General features: G+C 42.4%; 1 protein-coding gene across 1 annotated transcript in view; it reads left to right on the top strand.

Annotated features, from left to right (window-relative positions):
• The window catches only part of MYOM2 (myomesin 2), a 92127-nt gene that overhangs the window by 15327 nt on the left and 53595 nt on the right, over positions 1 to 23205 (top strand). Inside the window, exons 4-13 of the mRNA XM_063125099.1 lie at positions 124 to 265; positions 432 to 589; positions 2811 to 2903; positions 12355 to 12443; positions 12535 to 12585; positions 15131 to 15295; positions 17773 to 17934; positions 19300 to 19441; positions 20247 to 20446; positions 22163 to 22216. Coding sequence (XP_062981169.1) covers positions 124 to 265; positions 432 to 589; positions 2811 to 2903; positions 12355 to 12443; positions 12535 to 12585; positions 15131 to 15295; positions 17773 to 17934; positions 19300 to 19441; positions 20247 to 20446; positions 22163 to 22216 — 1256 coding nt within the window. The remainder of the gene's footprint in view (positions 1 to 123; positions 266 to 431; positions 590 to 2810; positions 2904 to 12354; positions 12444 to 12534; positions 12586 to 15130; positions 15296 to 17772; positions 17935 to 19299; positions 19442 to 20246; positions 20447 to 22162; positions 22217 to 23205) is intronic.

The raw sequence follows: 23205 nt of genomic DNA, 5'->3' as shown, positions 1-23205 counted from the left end.
TTGGCCTGCCACAGCATCTCTGGAACAATAAGAAGGCTTTGATGCTCGGTTTATATAGAAATGAAATGAAATGAAATGAAATAAATAAATAAATCCTATCTCGTTTGTCCTCTGGTCATGCAGGAGTCAGGAGCAAAAGTCTCAGCATTGGAGTGAACAGAGGAGGATCCGGTATGTCTCCAATCTGGCCTCTATAGAAGAAGAGCTTCGCACTGCCAGGCTGCTCGCTAGAGAGCAACTGGATAAAGTCACCATACAGAGGATGGTACTGTAAGAGTGTCGTCTTTGTTCCATTCTTAGTTTTGTGAGCATGCTTAAAATCCACTTATCCACCCTGCACCCCAGTTGTTGTTTTTCATCGTCACAGCGGGGCTGACTATTTCTCTCTTGCTACTACTTCTTGTAACTCCCCTCACCCTCTTGTGTTGCAGGTAGAAGAAAGAATGGCTTTGGAAAGGTATGCGGTTGAAGAGAGTATTAGCCGAGCCCCTGAAATTTTGGTACGGCTCCGGTCTCATACTGTTTGGGAAAAGATGTCAGTCAGACTTTACTTCACTGTCCAAGGATTTCCCACTCCTGTTGTACAATGGTAAGGCTTTGGTCCTTTCCAGGAGTCTCAAGATGGTGTTCAGCTTTTTCATTTGGTAGCTTCAGGCCAGTTATAAAGGGTCTTATGGAGAATGGGTGTGTGTGTGTGTGTGTGTGTGTGTGTGTGTGTGTGTGTGTGTGTGTTTTAAAAAGCTTTATAATCTTCAAAGACTGCTGGATGACTTCTGTTATCATTGCAACTAAAGAAACAGAAAGATCAGACTTTAGAGTGCAAGCATACACCGGCTATTTTAGTGTTCAAAATATGCTGCATGTTGATATGCTGCATAGAAAAGGGAAGACATGCACTGTATTCTTCTAAACAGCCTCCATTTGAATATCTGACATTACTCTATGAACTCTTCTACATGAGGCTGTTAATCTGCTGTATCTGCTTTCAGTTTCATCACTGAACTAAGAGCCGTGATCTAAACAGAGTTTTTCCTTTCAGGTTTCTCTGCTACATAACCTGTAGGTGCTGCTGCATGGAATAAAGCAATTACACAACTAGGAAAAATACTCTATCTTTTGCTTTTACAAATAATACTCTATTTTTTCCACTCTAACCCCACTCCCCTGCCATGCTGTTTAAAAACATAAGCAAAACTAGAGAGTCACATCATTGAGCATTTCTACATGAGACATTTATTGTGCACTCATCATTTCCTACTCATAATTGCTTATAAGTTCTTTACATGGCATCATGACCCTCCAGCTTCACTCCTGTTTTTAAACAGCATTTTTGTCGAGTTTTTTTTTTTAAAAAAACAGGGAAAATGCAGAACTATTCATGAAAGTGAACGAAAACGCTGTTTCCATTTGTGCATTTGTGCTATTTTGCTATATGACAGTGCCACCTAGAGTTTACATAGTGGAAAAGCAGGAAAAGAAACACTCCTCATGTAGCGCATGGATCACAACTTTATAACGAAACCAAAAGTACATACAGTGGATTAACAGCTCATGTAGAAAAGTTTGTTGTCTAAAGAACCTATCATCAACCATGGCTAAAAAAGGATAGGTGCACAATAAATGCTTTCTGTAGAAAAGCTCTACATACCAGCAGTAAAACACCTGTTGATTTTAATGGAGCAGCATAGTGGTCAAAGATTCCCATTTCTGGTTGAAAATATTAGTTAAATGTGGTGAAGTCAACTAAGAGAAAGTGATTCAAATGGAACTATGTGTGTGTGTAGGAAGTAATAAACTAATATGGCCATCAAAGTCTTCTAAAACTTTATCAAGTTATACATAGTTATAGAGAAATGGATGTTAATAAGAAGAAATCACTATTATGATATAATCCAATGCATGTTTAGACAGAAAAAAATCCTACAACTCCCAGCATTTCCCAGTGAGCATGGCTTGCTGGAGCAGGCTAGGAGTTGTAGGACTTTTTTTCCATCGGGCACTTATGATCATGCTCATCAACTCAAAACTGCAACATCATGATAGCATGCACATCTGAAAGTGCATTCACAGAGCAAACAACACAGATAGGATATTGTCTTGAATACTTTTAATCCAAAGTCATTTATAATTCCATTATATCACAGTGCCACCTAGAGGTTATCTCGCAGAAAAGCAGGAAAGGTAGCACTCCCAGTGTAGTGCTCAGATCTCAATACTGTGACGAAACTGAAAGTAGTTACTCCAGATTAACAGCCTCCTATACCTTTCATAATTGCACAGAAGAGGGAATGATTGCAGGTCAACTTATCATAAAGGGATAAAAGAAGCCACTTTGGTACAACCATTAAAAGTACAGGAATCTTGTGCTTCTTTGTGTCCAGCCATCCTCATTAGGTTGAGTGGTGAGAATTTAAGGTGAAATGATGGAAACCCATGTTCAAATCTATCTCTTTACATTTAGCACATATCAGCCACAGGTTGGTGGTGTGAATTTGATTTGGGTTCCTGACATTGGGGCATGGGGTCAATACTTCCCCCAGCACTGCTTTCACAGTGGAAATTGTCCCACTCCCACCAAAGTTGCTATTTGCTCTATTTGGGGGAATTTATACATACATCCTTAGACAGTCCTGAAGGCTAATGCACATAGCTTCTACATTGCTTTATTCAATCTCTTTATCTGTGAATGACCATTAAAAACTGAGTAAACAGTCTGGGATCATACCCTTTTGTGTCCAAACTGCACCAACTCCTTATTTTATTGTTGCAGTTTGTTTACCTGTGCGATATGTTTTCCTTTCGTTTGTCAGGTATAAAAATGAAGAATTGATTACTCCTTCAAGTGAGCCTGGAAAGTACATGATCGAAAGCAAATATGGAGTGCATATGCTGGAAATAAACAGGTAATTTTATGGAGACATCACCAGTGTAAACCTATTCACATCTGGGTATAAGGGTTGCAACCTACAGAGCATATGTGAATATAGAAATGGCCTCTATAAATATAGTGTATTGTGTAGAGATAATGGTAGGTGAATTCATACAAACCCTTCAGGCCTTCAAAGAATATGTGCAGGGGCGGTGTGAGTGAGTCCCACTGTTGCTGTGTCTGGCAGCCAGGTCCCATCACTGTCTGCATGTTTGGCATGCATGAAAAGGTGGGTCCTGAATAAGCCTGGGAGCTTTTCTCCACGAGGCATTTATCATTCGCTCGTCATTCCCTACTTATAGTTGTTCATGGCTTTTTTAGAGCTCCATCCGATGAGCGTTTTATTGCACACTCGTTACTGGGGACTCATGGATTTCTCGGAGGTCCCTCACATGACATTGTCTGCCTCCCGCATGCTTTCCGCCCCTTCTGGCCTTCCTTGCAACCAGAAAAAGTCCGGTTGCTGCTCTCTTGTGTGTGGGAGAAGCAGCGTGATTACAATGCCGGACTGAATGGGCCTCGTGCTCCTTGTTTACTTCCTGTTTCCAAACAGAAAGTAACTGAGTGATAGAGAAGCAACGGTAGCCAGCATTTCTTCTTAGGTGTGATGGAGCTTTTAGACTACATTGTGACTCTCCATTTCTACTTTTGTGTCTAACCAGCACTTCCACTGAGTTTCTTTATAACAGGGAAAATAAGGCATTTAATTCTTAAAGTGAAAGAAACCTTTTTTCTCTTGTGTATTTGTGCTAGTCTGCTATATCACAGTGCCATCTAGAGGTTATGTAGCAGAAAAGCAGGAAAATAATTGTTCTTCATATAGTGCTTGGATCTCACTTTTGCCACAAAACCAAAAGTAGATACTGCCTATTTAGAGCCGATTAACAGCCTTGTGTAGAAAAGTTCTTTACTTCCAACTTATATGGAGGCGCTCTATGCACATACATTGGGATGTACCTTGGGTTGGATCCAGATCTAGGTGTGTGCAACTGGGCTGGTAGAAGTGGAATCTCCAGCCCCCTCCTCCCCATGGCAGCCTCTCCAGAACCCTAAAAATGTGACACAGTGTCTGGGACGTTGCTGAATGATGTGAATGGCAATGGAGGTGGACATCTTCTATGAATGGAGCCCTTCTATCCATGGAAAGGAGATGCTGGATCTCATCCACCCACCCATTCTTCCATTACATTTCTATGCCAAAGGTCCTTGGGCAGTTCACAACATGCCAAAACATAATATAAAACACATAAAGAGTATAAACCAGTTAAAAACAATAAAAAACTAATATCAAAAAGCCCCATCACCTGCCATTGAACACCTGAGAGCAAAGGAAAGGCTTAATCCGCTGCACTGAATGTGTGTGAGGTGTGTGTGATGGGGCCTGAATAGCAGGCATAGGGATGGTGGAAGCTGGGCTAGCCTGGGCTGCCTTTTTACCTCCTCACCTGTTCTTTGTATCTGTGTGTGTGGAGCCATCTTACGCTGCTTACTCCGGCCCTAATGGAAACATATGAAACGAATATGTCATTTTACCCAGTGTAGGAAAAACTGGTGTAGCACAAATAGCTGTTTGGCTGGTCTGATTATTAGAATCAGTCAGGCTTTTACCCTCCATGGTCAACAGCTGCTGCTGCTGGCAGAAGTTTAAACAGCCATGCATTCACTTAAGAAAGCAGGACACCAAAGCATTAAAACAAAGCAAGAAAACACTCTTTCTCCCACAGGAAAGGAAAGGCAATGCTCATTTTTTGTTAATGTGTATCCACTCTCCATAGGAAAGATAGGGGGGAAGGCAGTTTATTTATTTATATATTTATTTTGGAAGTAGTCACTTGTCCCTCATCAGAAACTTGCCTGGAGTCTGGTCCAAAAGGCAGGTTCAAGGGTCGGCATGGTCGAGCACCTGCCAGTGGCCCTCACGCCAGCAGGGGTTCTCTTGACAAGAGCTCCCTGGACCTGCTCCTCTTCACCCTTGTATCCTGCTCAGACGATGGTAGTGGTGTGAAGGGGAAAATTAGATGTCACTGCCTATTTGCTCATTGGTTCCCTTCCTGGCAAGAAAGCAAGTGGTAGTAATGTTCTGGAAGAGGAAGAGCAGCAGCTGGCAACATCGATGGTAAGGAAGTAGACTCATTGGGGGAGGGGAGCCCAATGAGGGTGTCTTGCCCAAGGGCCCTCCAAAACCTGGAGCTGGCACTAGCTCTGTTCTCACCTAATATTTGCATGTCTCATGGCAGAAAAGCTGATGGTCTTCTATGCTTTTCTGTTCAGGGAGCTGCTTTTGGCCCTCTCTGTATCTCAAAGTTCTTCCCTCCCATTTTATGCTTACAACAGCCCTGTGAGGTAGGTTAGGCGAAGACATCATGACTGGCCCAAGTTCCACCAGTGAGCTTCATTCCCAGTTCTCAAACGATACTCTATCCCAGCCTTGCCCAACCTCCATTGGACTGCAACTCCCATTATTCTGAGCCACCACCATGGCCCATGCTGGCTGGGAATGATGGGAGTTGCAGACTAACACCTCTGGAGGCACCAGGTTGGGTAACCCTGTTCTAACCACTGCATTACACTGGCTCTCACTGTGGATTATGGTTTATTTATTTATTTATTTATTTATTTATTTATTTATTGCATTTCCTCCCAATAGCCGAGGCTCTCTGGGCAGTTCACAAAATTAAAACCATTCAAAGTAAAAAATGACAGTATAAAACCATGATATAAACTACAATATAAAAGCACAACCAGGATAAAATCAGCAGCAGTGCAGAAATACAAATTTAAAATACAAATTTAAAACAGCAAAGTTAAAATTAATTTATAGACTGTTAAAATACTGAGAGATTAAAAAGGTCTTCACCTGGCATCTAAAAGAATATAGTGTAGGTGCCAGGCGAACCGCCTGAGGGAGCTCATTCCACAGCCGGGGTGCCACAGCAGAGAAGGCCCTCCTCGTAAGATAATTTATTCTTAATGCTGTATCCAAAAGGACACTTCCTTCTACTACTACTCTTCCTATTGCTCCTCAGAGCTTTTCTTCTTCTTCCAAAAGAGCATCGCAATTTAGTAGTTTGTCTAGCAGGCCACATTACAGAAAAGGAATGGGGTTATTCAATAGCAGCCAAGAAATGTAACTGTGAAATGAGGAAAAGCCCCTCATGGGACAGGATGCAGGCATGTGGGAACCCTTCCTTCCCACACTTTCAGAGTCCTTGGAACCAGGCATTGGGAATTGGACTTCCAGTGGCAGGCAAGGATGCACCTACACTGGCCCAATGCAGTCTGCACTCACTAGTATTCATAATTCCGATGCTCGGATATCATTACAGAATTTCCTCCACACTGTCATCTCCAAAGCCATGCATTTGAACTCACTTTGATGACTCTATCTAACATTCTTGTCCCTGGCAGGAAGGGAGAGCCAACTGTGGATTTCCATCGCCTTGCCTTAGTTTTTATTTAAAAACAAGGAATTCATGACGGATGGCCAAAGTAGACCTGAAGGAGATGCGTGATTCGATCTCTCATAGGTTTAAGGGACTAACTAAACTTTAAGTTAAATGCATAGCAAGCAGTGTTGTCAGAGTGACTTTTTAAGTCACTCCCTAGGGCTAAACGACACCTTCTTCAAATCTTGCCCTTTGTACCTCAGCGTAAGCATGCGTGACACTGATTCAGATTGATTCCAGCGAAGATGATTTTTCTTTTTTTTAATTGAAAAAACACCCCCATGGTGTGTGTGTGTGTTGAATTTGGGGATGAAAACAGGTGGGTGGAGCTTAACCCCCCTCCAAAATGGAGCACTGAGGTAATTAAGCTAATCATGCATAGCTCTGCTATGCATAATTTGAAGCACGTGTAGTTCGGCCCTGAGTCTGCCCACTGCCAATTTTCATCAGGACCATAATGCTCCCCTCCCAAGCTGAAAACTCCACAAGCCCCCACCCCCAACCATTAAACAGGAAAAAATGGTCCCATTGATGCCAATGGCAGATATTTTCCCCTAAGGGTGATTGGGGTGTGTGGGTATGTGAGGGTGATCTTTGTGGGAATGGGGCTGGAGAGGTCAGGGTTAAACCTACACACCCTACATGTTATGATCCCAATAAAAATGAGCCCTCACTCCAATATGAACTTCAAAAACCCTGATGACAATGTCGTACGATGCATTTAATTAGCTAGGACCCATTTCCCCCCCCATAAACCAATCTGGAGAATGGTAAATTGTGCCTTAGATTAGGACTGTGGTATTGGGGGAGGGGTGCTTAACTCCCCTCCCCCATGATGTTTTCCTGGGAAACATCATAGTGATACACCATAGTGAACACCATTGTGTACATATAAGTACCTGAAGTGGCGTCTGACAGCTGCTTTCCCAACATATAAAGAGGAGAAAAATCTGATCATGGATTCCCATCATCTTGCTTACTTTGGCCTGTACTTCTTTGAAAATGGTGAATCAAGCAGATCACATTGAAATTAGTTGGCTTCCAAATCAGACATATATGATTTAGTTGAATTTCAATTTCTAAATGGATCAGAGGTTACTATTGGGAACTTTCCTTTAATGCAAGATTGATTTGCAGATTATACCGAACTTGAAATTGCTGGAAAGAAGTGCATAATCTGGATTGGAAAACCGATGTTTTATTGAAGCCTGGAAACTTGCCTTGTCAATGTAGGGCAGAAAACACTTGGTCGTTCCTTTGCAGTTATAAATACAGGAAAGGCTCAAACATCTTCAATGTTAATTTTTGGGGATATTAGGACAGTTAGGATTCTCTGCCTATTTCAGTATTCTTCTCAGCTGTTCATGCCAATATGCTGAACTTCAAGACATCTGATATGTGGCCACTTAAAGCAGCTTAGGAATTTCTTGGCTGTCATCTTATGCAGAGAACTTTTCCTTCTGATGCAAGTGTGACATTTATTCCTATGAATATACTGGGTGCTCCCTGGCTCCAGTGGAAAAAATTCTTGACAAGCCAAAGATGTGGCATCACCCCACCATTTTTAAAGTTGCAACTGGATACTCTTTCATCTGCCCATTTGCCTGTCTCAGAGGACTCTTACGTCTGCTCAAAAATCTAGAAGCTTTTCATTTTGGATTGGACAATTTGTTCCTTCTTAAAAACAAGAAACAAGCAAATATGGCAACTATTTTTATACACGATTGATTTTCTGGTAGCTTGTTCTTGAATATAAGCTAGCAGACAAAATGGTTTCTCCTTGCTGTTCATGGCTTGAGATTCTTTCACCTTTTGAAATCTATTACATCCTTCATCAGATGTGAGTTTTCTTCTATGCTCAGCATTTCTCCAGGTACCAGTCCAACATGATGTTATGATTCCCTAACATCAATTGCTTTCAGATTTCACCTGGACATTACTCTGTGCTCTCCACTAAATTATTGACCATGGTAATGTCTTCAATGATGGCTTAAGACCCAGATTCCTCAGGGACTTGCTTCTCCCACATGGACCTGCCTGTGTATTACGATCTACCTTGAGGCCTTGGGGCAGAGGTGTAGTACCTCAGGCCCATGGGCAAAATCTGACCTAAGAGGAGAAAAGAGGAGGGAAAACACCACAATACAATGTGGAAAGAGAGACAAACTCTGGTGCTGGTAAAAACAATATTTTCTTTCATAAATTCTTTTTTTAATTAGCTCTACGCATTTCAGATAAAATCCTTCTTCGGGAGCTGAAGGAAAACACGAGTTGTTAAAATATGTAACAGTAACTAAAAAGTCCTCAGCTTCTCCCCCCCCCCCCCCCCGGGTGTCCCTGCCAAGAACAGTTTTTACAGAGCGCAGTTCTCTAAGGCCCTTTCTACACCTACGGGTGTAGACGAAGGGAGAAGGGTTAACGTGTCCAGGTTTGGATGACACCCCAAACCATTGTGGGTTAAACAACCCCTACTGCAGACTGTGGGTTATCAGGGTGGGTTGTTTGGGAAAAACAACCCACCCAGATAAAACCAGTGTGGGTTTGGATGGCATGCTAACCCACCATGGGTTGTTTCACACAACAACCCTTCATGGCTTGGTGTTTCATGTGAACAGTCATTAACTTTTTAGAAGTCTGGGAACAATTTTGAGTATATTTGTACTCTGAAAATTTTACATAAAAGCCTTGCTAATTGAACAGGAGCATGAATCTCAGCTTTACATTTATTGTTAGCTGCTTTGAGTTTTTCTAGAAAGTAAAGCGGGATATTTTTTTTAGGAACTGAAATTAATCAATCAATAGGATCTACAGCACATTTTCTTCCATAATGACTGTGTAAGACTCTTTTGTAGTATAACACACAATATTCACATTTTGATGACTATTACTTGCACTGATTTCCCTCTGGTTTATGTAATGCATGAGTGATATTCTGCCTCTAGGAGGAGCTATAACCCTTGCGTATCACTAAAAAGATTTCTAGCTAGGTTTACTGACATTTGTAAGCAAGCTATGAAAATATAGTGAAGATTCCACCTTTCAGTGATGTCATAGTCTAAAGTAAGTTCTTTAACTGCAGGTTTTTTTCTTACTGTCTATTTTTTTATTTCTTCCTCTTCCTCTCCCTTTCCCTCATGCAAAGCAGGGCTGTGATATGCCTGTGCCTTCCTCAGAAGGTATGATTCTGAGGAAATTGACATCCCATCCCACTAGGTATCCAGCCTCCCTCTGTCAATTCTTGTCCGTCCAATCAGATGTTCCTAATGCCACATGCAACTCTGAAAGCAGCATTTATAATCCCTTTCACCTGATTTTCCCAAGAACTCTCTCTCACACACCAAATTGATCTTTGGAGAGGAAATCTGATGCCCAAATGTTTCATTAGGAAAGGAAAGGAACCTCTCGTGCAAGCACTGAGTCATTACTGACTCTTGGAGGGACGCCAGCTTTTGCTGACGTTTTCTTGGCAGGCCTTAGAGCGGGGTGGTTTGCCGTTGCCTTCCCCGGCCGTTATTACCTTTCCCCCAGCTAACTGGGTACTCATTTTACTGACCTTGGGAGGATGGAAGGCTGAGTTGACCTGAGCCGGCTGCCTGAAACCAGCTTCCGCTGGGATCGAACTCAGGCCGTGGGGGGAGTTTCAGCTGCAGAAACTGCTGCTTTACCAGGAAATTCAAAGAGGTGGTCTCTGATACTTTGGAATATATTTGCCCAGCAAACCGGTGAGGATGTAATTGGATTTTATTCAAAATTATGCAAGCACATATTGTCAAGCATATAATGGAAGTAGCCAGAGTTTTAAAAAAGTTACTTATAGGACCATAGGAACTGAAGGCACAGTGGAAGTTTAATTTTATTTATTTATTTTATTTATTTATTTATTACATTTTTATACCGCCCAATAGCCGAAGCTCTCTGGGCGGTTCACAAAAATTAAAACCACAGTAAAACACCCAACAGGTTAAAACACAATTATGAAATACAATATAAAAAGCGCAACCAGGATAAAACCACACAGCAAAGTTGATGTAAGATTAAAATACAGAGTTAAAACAGTAAAATTTAAATTTAAGTTAAAATTAAGTGTTAAAATACTGAGTGAATAAAAAGGTCTTCAGCTGGCGACGAAAGCAGTACAGTGTAGGCGCCAGGCGGACCTCTCTGGGGAGCTCGTTCCACAACCGGGGTGCCACAGCGGAGAAAGCCCTCCTCCTAGTAGCCACCTGCCTCACTTCCTTTGGCAGGGGCTCACGGAGAAGGGTAGATGGGTAGATCCAATGCTAGTCCTAAATAGAGTAGACCAATTGAAATGAATGGGACTGAAGGTAGTTGCAATTAAATTAAGTCCCATTCATTTCAGTGGGTCCATTCTACACAGAATTAGCATTGAATACTACCCAATATGTTCCAGAGAATTTGCTTCTGCCCTTGCCCCTGTGCTCCCCCCCCTTTGGTATTGTTCCGGGCAAATTCATTTGTTGCACTGGAAAGTCTTTATTCTAGTGTGTAATATCAGGCTTGTTGCTATTGGCTGCAGAACCTGAGCCTACGGCTGGGTTCACACAATTTGCTAACCACCCAGTGTGGGTTGTTGCTGAACTGTGGGTTATCAATTTGTCTGAATGCAGCACGTTAACCTTGCAGTATGGCTTGTGCTTTGTTCAAGAAAAATAAACCACACTACATGGTTAACAAGCCGCCCTGTGGAAAATGTACTGTGTTCAGACAGAACATTAACCCACCCAGTGGAAAACACACTGTATGTTGTGTGAACCCAGCCTATAGGTAGTGTTTTATTTATTACATTCATACCAGGAGTCTAGTGCAGTCAGGGCTCACAGGGACACTGTGACGACACTTCTTTATTAGTTCTCAGACTTCTCTGTTCCATCGTGGTAGTCGGGTGAGTGGGTGGGATGAAATTTGTTTCATCCCACCCACCCTTGCAAATTTCAAATTCCCTGTTGTAATGCCAAGTATTTTAGGGTCATTTGATCTTGAACAGGCAATTAAGACCCATTAGCTTGACAAAAGTCCAGCTACTGGTAGAGAGAAAAACTGCTACATCTGGTTTGTTGATTTTTTAATTTATTTTATTTTTATTTATTGCACTTATATACCGCTCGCATAGCCAGGGCTCTCTGGGCGGTTTACAGAAATTCTAAAATTAAGATAAAAACGAATATACAAAAGTTAAAATTCTAAAACACAGAACATACACACATAACGCATTAAAAACTGTTGAAAAAAAACTAAACATGTGGGTGATTAAGATGTGCCGCCATATGCCTGGGCAAAGAGAAAAGTCTTAACCTGGCGCCTGAAAGATAGCAGCGTTGGTGCCAGGCGAGCCTCGTCAGGGAGATCAACAACGCAGCTGCCTGGATTTTTTTGGGGACTCTCCCTGGGTGCGTGTCTAAAGGGACTGTCATGATGAGTGCCTGCACTTTTACCACCACAGCACTGATTTTATACTTCACCATTCTTGAACGGAATTCAAGGTGGTGTGCATAAGATTTCCAGGAAGTCTCCTATCCAGGCACAGACTGCGCACGTCATCAGACAAGGGAAAAATCGTGGTTCCCTACCATTGCTTCTCAGTTCCCGCTCCTGTCGCACATTACTTCCTCTCTCTTCTTGAAGAAGAAAGAGGAAGTAAACAAAGACCACATACCATTTAGGTGGCATTTTTATCGCTCCGCTTTTCCTGCACACAGCAGGAAATGGTGACACATTCCATTTCCCCCCCAAAAATGTTGGATTAAAAGGGGTCCATTTTTTGCCGGAAAAAAGGCAATAAGGAGCAGGAGGCATGCGGGATGCGGACATCATCATCTAAAGGATGCGCGAAAAACCTTGAAGGGGCAGTAGCAAGTGTGCAATAAAATGCTCATCTGACGTTTAGCATCAGCATTTGAATGAGAGTACCAATAGTTACACTTTATATTCATCTCTCTCTCGCCTTCTTACCCTGTTTAGAGCTCATTATGATGACACCGCTACCTATACAGCAGTGGCAACAAATGTGCATGGACAGGTATCAACCAATGCTGCGGTCATTGTGAGGAGTAAGTAAGCCATGGAAGTATGTGAAATAGAAAGACATGCCACAATGCTTAGGAGATGCTTGGATCACAACTGTCTGTCATTTTCTTCCAGGGTATTTAGGGGATGAAGAACCATACCCTGCTGGAATTCTTGCCACTCACTGTAAGTTCATTTTGTGATTTGATGCAATCATATGGGTGATGGAAGTTTCAGTAGCAATTTAAGGTGCTCATTTTGATCTGTAAAGGCCTAAATGTCCCAGGGCCAGCAAACCTCTGGAACACCTCTCTCTGTATGAGTTTGAGGCCCTGTTTTAGACTTTGGGAATGGTACTGCTCTGGGTGCCTTCCCCCCATACCAAACAACAGCTGTAGGGGTTAATAACAGGGTCTTCTCAGTAGCAGTCTTGTGGAACTCTAACTCAGAAGAAGCCCACCAAATGATCAACACTTTTAGGCTCTTTGGGGAAAATCACAACTGTAATGTTTTTAATGTTGAATGGTTATTTTTTTTTTTGGAAACCAGTGCTTGTAATATATATGCATTCCTTTAACATTTGTAAGTTACCTCAATTCTAGTTCCACAAAAGGTGCAATAGAAGTTCAGATGATGGTGATAATGACAATAATGCTAATAATCTGAAACCCACAATTAAACTATACCTTTGCTTTATTAGGACCAACCCCAGTGCCACAAAAGAGTATGCAAGCATTTGAGTTCTCTAGAACTCTTTGTCAGGCTTGGTGATACCCCCCCCCCCCGCAAAAAGGGTGGGGAATAGGCAGGGGATGGGGGAAGGAACAGAAAGTCCCAAAATCGGCCCTGAGATCTGCAGTTTAGAGTCAGCCTCAAGATGGAGCTTGCAGACTTAGTGAATTAATCACTGGTAGTTGCTGCAGGTATTAGATTACACCTAGCATTCTGGGACAAAGAAGCAAAGCACCATTTCTGAAAACATAAAGGCTGGCTGTAACCCAGACCTGATAATGATAAGAATGCTCCGAACACATGTTAACCTCTGATTTCAGTCTTGGGCAGGAGGGATGGATCGGATAACCATTTCTGTTTGAGAACAACTGACATTTTTAAAGTGGCCGATTCACACTCTGCTCCATGCTTTCCTAATTATTCCTGCTGATTTTAGCTTCCAGGGGGAAATGGCTTTGAGTGAATGACTTTGCTCATGTCCCTTCGAAGAGCCACTCACAAATGACCAGGAAGCCACTTTACAACCAAGTCAGGTTGTCTACACCAGTGATCTTCAACTGGTCCAGACCCAAGACCCACCTCAAACTCCAAACCTGCAACATGGGATCCACTGCCACAATTTTCTCCATGCCCAATCTGGCAACCCACTTTTGGGTCGTGAGCCACCAGTTAAAAAATACTGGCATCTCCGGGGTTTGAGGCAGGGTTCCTTTCCCAGCCCTATTACAGATGCTAAGGAACATGTCCTCTGCCACTAAGCTATGACCATTCTTGAGGCTGGAATGAGGCTAGACAAAAAGCAGGGATGCATCAGAGGCTATAGGGAAGGTGAGGTAGGCACGAAAAGATGGAGGGACAAAGTATAGACTTTGGTTGTGAGATTCCCCATTTCCATTTGACAATTATCTCTGGAATAATTTATGATTACCAAACTGTACGTGGCAGTTCTTTGGGTTGAATGAGATAGACAAAAACCGTACATCTTGGGGATGGTAACGTCAGCAGCATACGAGCCACAGTGCTTTTCTTTGGCTGGGGATGGATGATAAATTTTAAAGGGTGTTGAAAGTGAATTCACCACTTGTGGTATATATTCATGTGTTTATTTGTGTCCCACACTCAATGGTATTTAGATGGGTGTTGCAGGCTTTTGAAAGCCTACAAAACCCTGCAAACCCAATGGCCAGTATGTAACACTTTGGATAGGAAACGGAATGGAGCGGAAACACTTGTTTCTAGAGTGGGGGAGGTCAACTGTGCTTGCATAATGGAGCTCCGCCGACCTGTCCCAATCTGGAAACTAGTGTTTCTGCTCATTTCAAGGCTTGCTTTATGAAGCACTAAACCCCTGTTGTGCAACTGGGGTGCAACTGCTTGCAAACAAAATCAGCGGGAGCACAGCAGCCCTGTTGAATACTGCCCTGTAAGTGTACACGTCACAGGCACCGATGCACCTATCATACCACCTTCAACTCTCTGGAAGAAAAAAATCTCAAGTTCAGCTTTAGACCTGGTCCCTCAGTCTGTGTCATCCCTGTTTCATAATAAAGTATCTGCGAGCTTCTTCGGATGGGGGAAATCGCGTTTCCTTATCATTGTGTGCTGTCGCTCTTGCTTCCTGCTTTCTTCCATGTTAGGAATGAGTTGAAATTACATGGGGAAAGAAAGCAGAGACCCCCTGCCCCTTACAGATCAATGGGAACAGCACCCTCTTGTGGGCATTTTATAGAGGAACTTTCCTGCATGCAGCAGGAAATAAAGTCTCCTTTAAAAAATTTTTTTGAAATGGCTTTTCTGTGGATTCATTTACAACCCTAAAACCGGGAAATAGCGTGGGAGATGCACAGGAGGATCACTGCATCATCAAAATGACTCACGAAGATCCGTGAGTGGCCAGTCGTGAGCGTGCACTAAAATGCTCGCCTGAAGAAGGTATACATGATAAGTAGTATCTCTGTGACAATCTCTTACACCACTTTCATTCTCGCTTTATACACAGTGCCTCTTCCGCTGGACATGTGCTTCAGTCATTTTGATGTTCAGTTTTTGGAGAGGTTTGGTGTCACCTTTGGAGTGGAAGGTGAAACACTTACCCTCAGATGTGGTCTCCTGGTCACCCCAGAGTTGAATCGTCTCCGGCCTCGTGCTGAGTGGTACAGGGATGGTAAGTTTTCCTTTCTTCAGGGGAAGCATGTAGCTGCCCTTAAATTGCTGGCGATTTTTCAAGAGGCCTGGTGCAGTGGCATCAGTTGAAACCAATCTGTCTTTAAGCAGAACCCTCACCTTCCCAAGAGAAACAGACCTGTAAAAAGTGACTACTGCCTTCACGTGAATCTTCCGTGGGCTCTACATTCCATGTGTGAAATTGCTATTTCCCTGGAAAGTGACAAATACACCCACTTTTATTATTTATTTATTTAAGATATTTATAAGCTGCCTTTTAGGAAAAACCCTCCTAAGGCAACATACAAAATTAAAAACCACAAAACACAATGAAACTCTGAGAAAAGTCATAATAAAATCAAAATGGACAATTAAAGCCAGATAACTACATATGCAATGGCACCCAATAAAATCCTGACTCAACTATAGGTAAATAGATAAACCTTTAGGGCCACTTGAAAGACTGTAATGATGGGGCCTGGTGGATATCAGTTGCGTTCCACAAATGGTGGTGGTGGTGGTGGTGGTGGGCTGCTGCTGCCTTGCTCTTCCTCTGGTAGGAGTGTGGAGTTCTGCTCATGGGAAGTCCGGATCCAACCACACAAGACTTCCAGTGAGCACAAACCTGCTGTATCTGTCAGTGGGGGCATTTGTAAAAAAACACACCCTTCACTTGCTATTTGCTATCCATTTTTGTGATGTCAACACATTGGTTGGAGGAAAGCCATAGCTCTGTCCACCAGCTCCCCAACCATCATTGTGAGTGACTCCTATTTTGCATTGGTTAAATCAAAAAGCCTTTTGATTTAAGTAGCTCAATAGGCATTCCAGGCAAAGGACAAAGAAATAATCAGTTTAATCAAATATTAGCTCTTCAAATGGTTTTTACAGTTTGACGCGTTTGCTAATGCAAGGTGAGTACAAAGGAAAAATAGTTGCAGAAACTCACAAGTTAACTGAGTTTATGAACCAATTCTCAAGAATCCTTCCATGTCCAGAAGTAGTGGGCTGGTTTGGATTGTATTTAAAAACAGACCCTAAACATAGCATATCCGCTTTGAGTTAATGCTTTTATTTAGAGGTAGTTTTAATTTTTTTTTAAATAATTGATGATAGATAATTAAACCGAACAAAACTTCATGGAAGGAAATGGAAGGACTTCTGTGGTTTACATCTGCTAATTAGACCCATGGGGATGTTGTGCTTGCTCCAAATTACTACTGTTTAAAACATTTTTTGGCTATAACCTTTCCTTCAGTATGGAACTAAGATTGGAAAAGATGAGGAAGTCCTCCTTCACAGGCAGTTCTTCTCCCCCTGGAGAAATTCGGTGAAATTGTCTCCCCCCACCACCTAATTTCTCTGCCCACAAATAGGGTGGAGGATATTGAGAGGTTCTTCTGCACAGCTCTATTCAAAATGCCCTGCCTGTGGTTTTTTTAAATGAGCTGTGTGCATGTTTTCATTCAGCAATACTGGAACAAGGCTGCATTGATTAGAGACTGTCTGTACAGAACAGTTAGCAGGGAGTGCCCCCTGCCCCCTACAAAAGCAACCAATCAATTAGGAAGGTAATAAGTAGAAACCAGAAAGGTAGGAACTCCTTTGGCCAAGATAAAATATTCTACACAATTCATTGCATCAATTGTCCCAGTCAATCAGACTAATTTACATTAATCTCAAGTTGCAACCTCTCACCTGTGAGAAATTCAAACTTAATTTGATTCACTGCTCAGCAGGAATGCCCCAAAGATTTTAAATTAAGTGTGTATTTATAGCAGACTTCAGATTAAATTGAAATCTGGCCTTAAGTCTTCCCCCTCCCCCTTCCAGTTTAATCTGACACATGCCTTGAATAGGGAAGTTTATTAAAAAGGATCAAAAGTGCATAAAGTGATAACTCCTGATTAGCGGTGCAATTCAGCTAAAGTTAAGCATATTTAAATCCCATTGATTTCAGTGGGAGAGCAAAGTCTTTGCTTAACTCGCTGCTGTTGAAAGCAATAGGACTTAAAAGTACTTGACTTTGGCTGGATCACACTCTAGATTAGGTTTTCATGACATCGCTTCAAAAGAGTCGGTATTATTTGGGGGGGATTCCAGGTGAGCTGGTTTGTTAAAATGGCAGTCATGAAACATCTTGTCATTACGTCTCCACGGGACAGTGTTGAATGGTACAAAAATAGGGCATATGCATCTTTATATAAACAGAAGTGGCATAAATTTGAAGGTTGACAATACTGTCCTTGAAGGTAGAATTTCATAAATTTTAAGTTTTCTGCTGCATACATTTGCTCTAAAATGGCTGCTTCAGTTACTCATACAGGGCAGAACCAGATCAGGGTCAGTCGTCACTACTTAAATTGATGACATATGCTTAATTTTGTGAACCGCCTAGAGAGCTCCGGCTATTGGGTGGTATAGAAATGTAATAAATAAATAAATAAATAAATAAAATTAATTGCAAATCTCTTCCAGATTTGTTGATGAAAGAATCCAAGTGGACAAAACCATTCTTTGGAGAAGGCCAGGCAGCACTGTCTTTCAGCCACCTCAACAAGGATGATGAAGGCTTATACACCCTGCGCATAATTTCGAAAGGGGGAGTCAATGAATACAGTGCATATCTGTTTGTGAGAGGTATGTCTCCCTCCTCCCTGCTAATGGGCTGATTCTGTTTTGTTCATCATGTCTGATCATCAGAGATGGGGTGGGGAAGTAGGTCTCAGTAGCCTGCCTTCACCAACTGCTGGGTATTTATGAGCTATGTTCCTTAATTTCAATGATTATGGTAATGGTGACTGAATATTGTACAGAGCCTGGGTGAAGAACTTGTGTGTCCACATCATAGTGTTCACACTTACCAGAGAATTTAGCCCTATTTATGTAATGTCTGAAGAAGAAAAGCAAAAGGTTTGCCTAAGGGGTTTTTTTTAGATGAAAAGGAGATGGATATATTAAGTCGGAATGGAGGTCACAATTTGACCTCACATTTGCATTGACAATTCCCCTTGCAAGTCAGAATACGGTGACATAAGCTCTTATGGGCAAAGCCTCAGCTTTACATCCATTCCTCTTTTAATTGAGCACCTTTCTGTATGAGCTGCCTTTTAGATTTTCTCAAATGCTTTAAACTGTATCCTCAGCATGCTCTGCTGTAAGCAATAGAGCTCTGCCCATTTATATTCTGTGACATTTTGGCCCTGGCAATAAACTTATTTACTTCTAAATGAGGCTAATTGATTGCAGTAGAATTTACTTCCATGTAAACATACTCAGCATCACACTCTAAGGGGCTGTCTATACATGAGGAAAGCCTCGGGGTGGCTCTGCAGTGGTGCTGTGGCGCTTATACGATGCAGCAGCCACTGCAGAACCATCCCGGGGCTTTCCCCCAAAGCTCCAAAGTAAAAAAGTTGGGAACTTAACCCCACTTTTTTCTCTGGAGTGAGGCGAGGTCAGCGTATCCGCCATCTATCGCCACTCCAGAGCGAGGCAGAGGCATGGCTGGGTGGATGGCGACCCCTGATTGGTTGCTGGGCAGGGGGGCGGGGTGGGAAGCTGAATGACTGCCGGAATGCTTCCACACTGACTCTGGAGTGGGGAGAAGAGTCTCCCTTTTGCTGGGTGAAAAGTTCTCCATTCCCTTGGCTTCAAATCCCATGAGGTAAAGGGGGAAGGCCAGGGAGGGACGGGCAGTGGTGGCGGCGGCAGCTCCCACTCCCCCAATGATCCATATAAACACTGTGCTCACTCCTTGGCATGGGGATAACATGGTGCAACCCCACAGGAGTGAAACTGTGGGGTTTTGGGGACTCACAGTGCAAATGTGCGATGGTCAACAGGGCCTTAGAAATATATCTGCTTGCAACTCTTCCATTTGTGTCGTCCCTCCATTTAATTGAAATGCAGAGTGAGGCACCATGCGCCATGTCTGCCACATTTACAGTATCAATTGAATTGTGGCCCAAGTGTGATCTCATTTGCAGTTTTCCTTGGTTTTAGATGCCGATGCGCTGGTAATGGGGGCACCTGGAGCACCAATGGATGTGAAATGCTACGATGCTAACAGGGATTATGTTATTGTTACTTGGAAACCACCAAATACAACCCATGAAGCTCCAGTTATTGGATATTTTGTAGACAGGTATATGTCTGAAGGGAAGAGTGTTTGTTAGTTTGGTCTATCAAAACTACAAACACTACTTAAGGGAATATATCTTTCTTAATCTGAATGATTATACCATTTTTGCTCCCTGTAGTGAATTAGAGCTATATCATTCCAGTCCCTTTTATTATTGCACTTTCTGTGTGGTGTTTTCATTATTTCTCCATGAAGAACAAGACTGCAGCCTCAGCTACTTGAGCTGCTTCACACATGCATGTAGAACACTTCATTACCCAAGACTTCCTCACTCACAGCTGAATGTAGGAACTGACTCCATGTTTTTCTGAGGTGACCTGAAACTTTTGCATGGTGTTTGCATGGTCTAGGACAGCTCATTCCCACATGTGAAGTGCCACATTATGCTGTAACCATCAAATCACCAACAGACATGTGTAAATCGTTTTGTTTCCTCATAGCTGGATGTGTTTTACCAGTCAGGATAATACATGACTTTCAGATTAGATTCCCACTACATTCCCTTTGTGTCATCAGTTACAGTGGGAACCTGTTTGCCATCCAGACTTCTCCACCTTACATTCAGCTGTGGATGGATGGCCTGATGGCAATAAAATGTGCATTTGACAGTACTGATAAAATCCCAGGACATATATGAGGAACTTCCTATATGATCTGTCTACTCCACCTGATTTCATTAGACAAATGCTCCTGGAGCAATGTGGGTTCCAGTCACAAGAAAGCATCCTATCTTCACTGTAAATTGATTATTATGAAACATTGGAAATCCTTTCTCCCTCTCATGACTTTCCACAACTTTTCAAACCAGGTGTGAAGTGGGTACTGAAAACTGGGTTCAGTGCAATGATGCGCCTGTGAAAATCTGCAAATATCCAGTGACGGGATTGTTTGAAGGCCGTTCCTACACATTCCGTGTGAGGGCAGTCAACCAGTCTGGCATCAGCAGGCCATCGAGAATCTCTGAGGCAGTGGCAGCCCTTGACCCTGTTGACCTGGAGAGGTTGCAGAGTAAGTAAGATGGGAACAAAGGAACTCTTCAGTATTTAGTCAAGCTGCACCCCTAAGCCTACTTACAATGGAGCAAGGAGCTACATGTTACATTAAAGACATGGATAAGATCCAGTGTAAGACCCACTGAAATGAAAGGGACTTAAATTAGTCATGACTAGTTACATCCTATTCATTTCAATAGGACTACTCTAAGTAGGGCTTATGTTGGATTTAACCCATAGTATGCAACTCCCCTCTACTTTTTATTTACTCAGAAGTAAGCATGCAGGCCCCCAATCTGGAATGGGACCACCATACGCGAGGAGGGAAATTTAAACCTTCTCCCCTGCTCCCTTCATGATGTATACTCCCCCCTCCCAAACACGGGGGGTTAAAAAAAAGGAAAAGGAAAAAAATAATTGGCACTAATTGAGTTTTTCCTCATTTTTACACTCCTATGCAGGGGAGGGGAGCAGGGGAGTGGGGGGAGGTTTAAACCTCTCCATCACACTTGAATTAGTCCTAATCCAAACCAGGACCAACACACTTACTTGTGAAGAAAGAAAAGGTAGAGGGGCAGCTGCACGCTATGTATTCATTGTCATGTGCAGTTTGACGTTAAACTTCATTGAAATAAATGGCAGGGTGTGTTTGTTTTAGTAAACATTGTTAATATTGTACTGTCAGTCAGAGGATTTTGTTTCTTTAACGCAGAAAGACAAGGGGGGGTAGCTATTGACAGCTTTGTTTTCTCTTTTATTTATTTATTACATTTTTATACCGCCCAATAGCCGAAGCTCTCTGGGTGGTTCAGAAAAATTAAAACCATTAGGAACATAATAAAACATCCAACAAGCTAAAAACCCAAATACAAAATACAATATAAAAAGCACAACCAGGATAAAACCACACAGCAGAAATTGATATAGGATTAAAATACAGAATTAAAACAGCAAAGTTTAAATTTAGAAGTTAAAATACTGAGAAAATAAAAAGGTCTTCAGCTGGCGACGAAAAGAATACAGTGTAGGCACCAGGTGGACCGCTCTGGGGAGCTCATTCCACAACCGGGGTGCCACAGCGGAGATGCTAACTTCACTTGCTAATGATAATGCAAGGGAACACAGACCTTGGCCAGATCTACACCAAGCAGAATATGACACTTTGAAGACGGTTTGAAAACTGTCTGTGGAGTGTGTTCTGGGCCCCAACAGTTGTCACTACTGTTATAAACTGTTTTAAAGCAGTTGTGTAGGTCCTGCCCTAATGATGTATCATAGCCTTAATATACTTGTGTGTGTTGCTATTATAATTAAAAGTCAAATGTTGTAATCAAATGGGCTCCTTTTAGTTGTGCTCAGGAGACTGCATGCATTTATTTTTATTATCCCCTTTCCAGAACGCATGTGGCAGAATAGCTTTGTACAACCTGTATGGTTGCTTTTGATTAAGTCCCTCACTTTCTTTGGAAGGTGTGAATGCATTCAAGTAAAACAGAGAGTGAAATATGAGGAGTAAATATACGGAAGTCAAGCTGGACAACCATCTGTCAGGGATGCTCTAGGGTGGATTCCTGCATTGAGCAGGGGGTTGGACTCGATGGCCTTTGTAGGCCCCTTCCAACTCTGCTATTCTATGATTCTATGCTTGAGTGCCATTTTTCTGGGTAGAAATGAAGGATTGGGGGGGGGGAAATAAAATAAATAAAAATATTTTTTTTGCCTTGATCTTCAGCTATTCATCTGGATGGAGGCAAGGAAATTGTGATCTATCAAGAAGACCTTGAAGGTATGTTACTGAGCTGTAATTTCGTCTCCATACATCTGCACCGGTCCTCCTCCGTTGCAGCTTTGCTGGTTCTTGTTTGGTCTTTGGTTTCTTACTCTAGAGATAAACATGAACATATATGCACCTTTATACACACAGGCAACGTCTAGAGGGAAGAGACCTTGAGAGCAAGATAAGAGTTCTTATGAGGCTGCAATTTTGAATTACTTAAACTGTCATGGTTCTCCTCAATGAATCCTGGGAAGTTTAGTTTGCTGCAGTGCTTAGAGATTCTTCACTCTCTATTGAACTATAATTCCAGGTTATTAGAACAGTTCAAAGCTGTAGTGTGTGTCAATATGTCTTCAGAGTCTGCAGTAGTGCAGCTACATAAGATTAAACTCTGGGCGTAATGGTATTATGTGATGCGCCTTTAGACAGTCTTGTGTATTACTTCACGGGGGTCAAATTGGCAGAATTGAGGCAGGTGCTTGCTTGCAGTGGACTCCTTTTGAGCAGGTATGAACACTCATCATGTCCCTACACTTTAGGAAGGATAGCAGATCCACACTTGTATTTGCCACAAGTAATCTTATAACAGCATTCCTGGCAACAAACCTATCAAATGTGAATGGCATACTGTACATCTTAGAGCTGTTGCATATGTTTGCCTAGGAGCCTTGATGGGACTGCCGTTCCTTCGTGCACGTCCATGGACCTTCAAGGCTGCTTCTGTTGTAAGCACTCCATGTCTGCGGCAGCGATCATTGGCCTAACATTAGTGTATCCTCAACAAACTTTGCTTCTATGCCAAGTGTGAAACAGCCCTAACTTTCCTAGTAGCGGACCTCCAGGTAAAAAATGAATCAGGCTGTGAAACAAGGATTCATGGATGTTCCTGAAAACAGCTGCCCTGAGGTGGTTCCCCCTCTCTCACCCTATAATATCTAGTAATACAGAACCAGTGGAGGCTCATAGGTCTTGTTTTAGTGGGGCAGTGAATCTGCACT

Source organism: Elgaria multicarinata, chromosome 4, assembly GCF_023053635.1.
Source record: "Elgaria multicarinata webbii isolate HBS135686 ecotype San Diego chromosome 4, rElgMul1.1.pri, whole genome shotgun sequence".
Classification (NCBI taxonomy): Eukaryota; Metazoa; Chordata; class Lepidosauria; order Squamata; family Anguidae; genus Elgaria; species Elgaria multicarinata.
The sequence above is the reverse complement of the archived record's forward strand: the minus strand, read 5'-3'. Positions and strand labels throughout refer to the sequence as shown.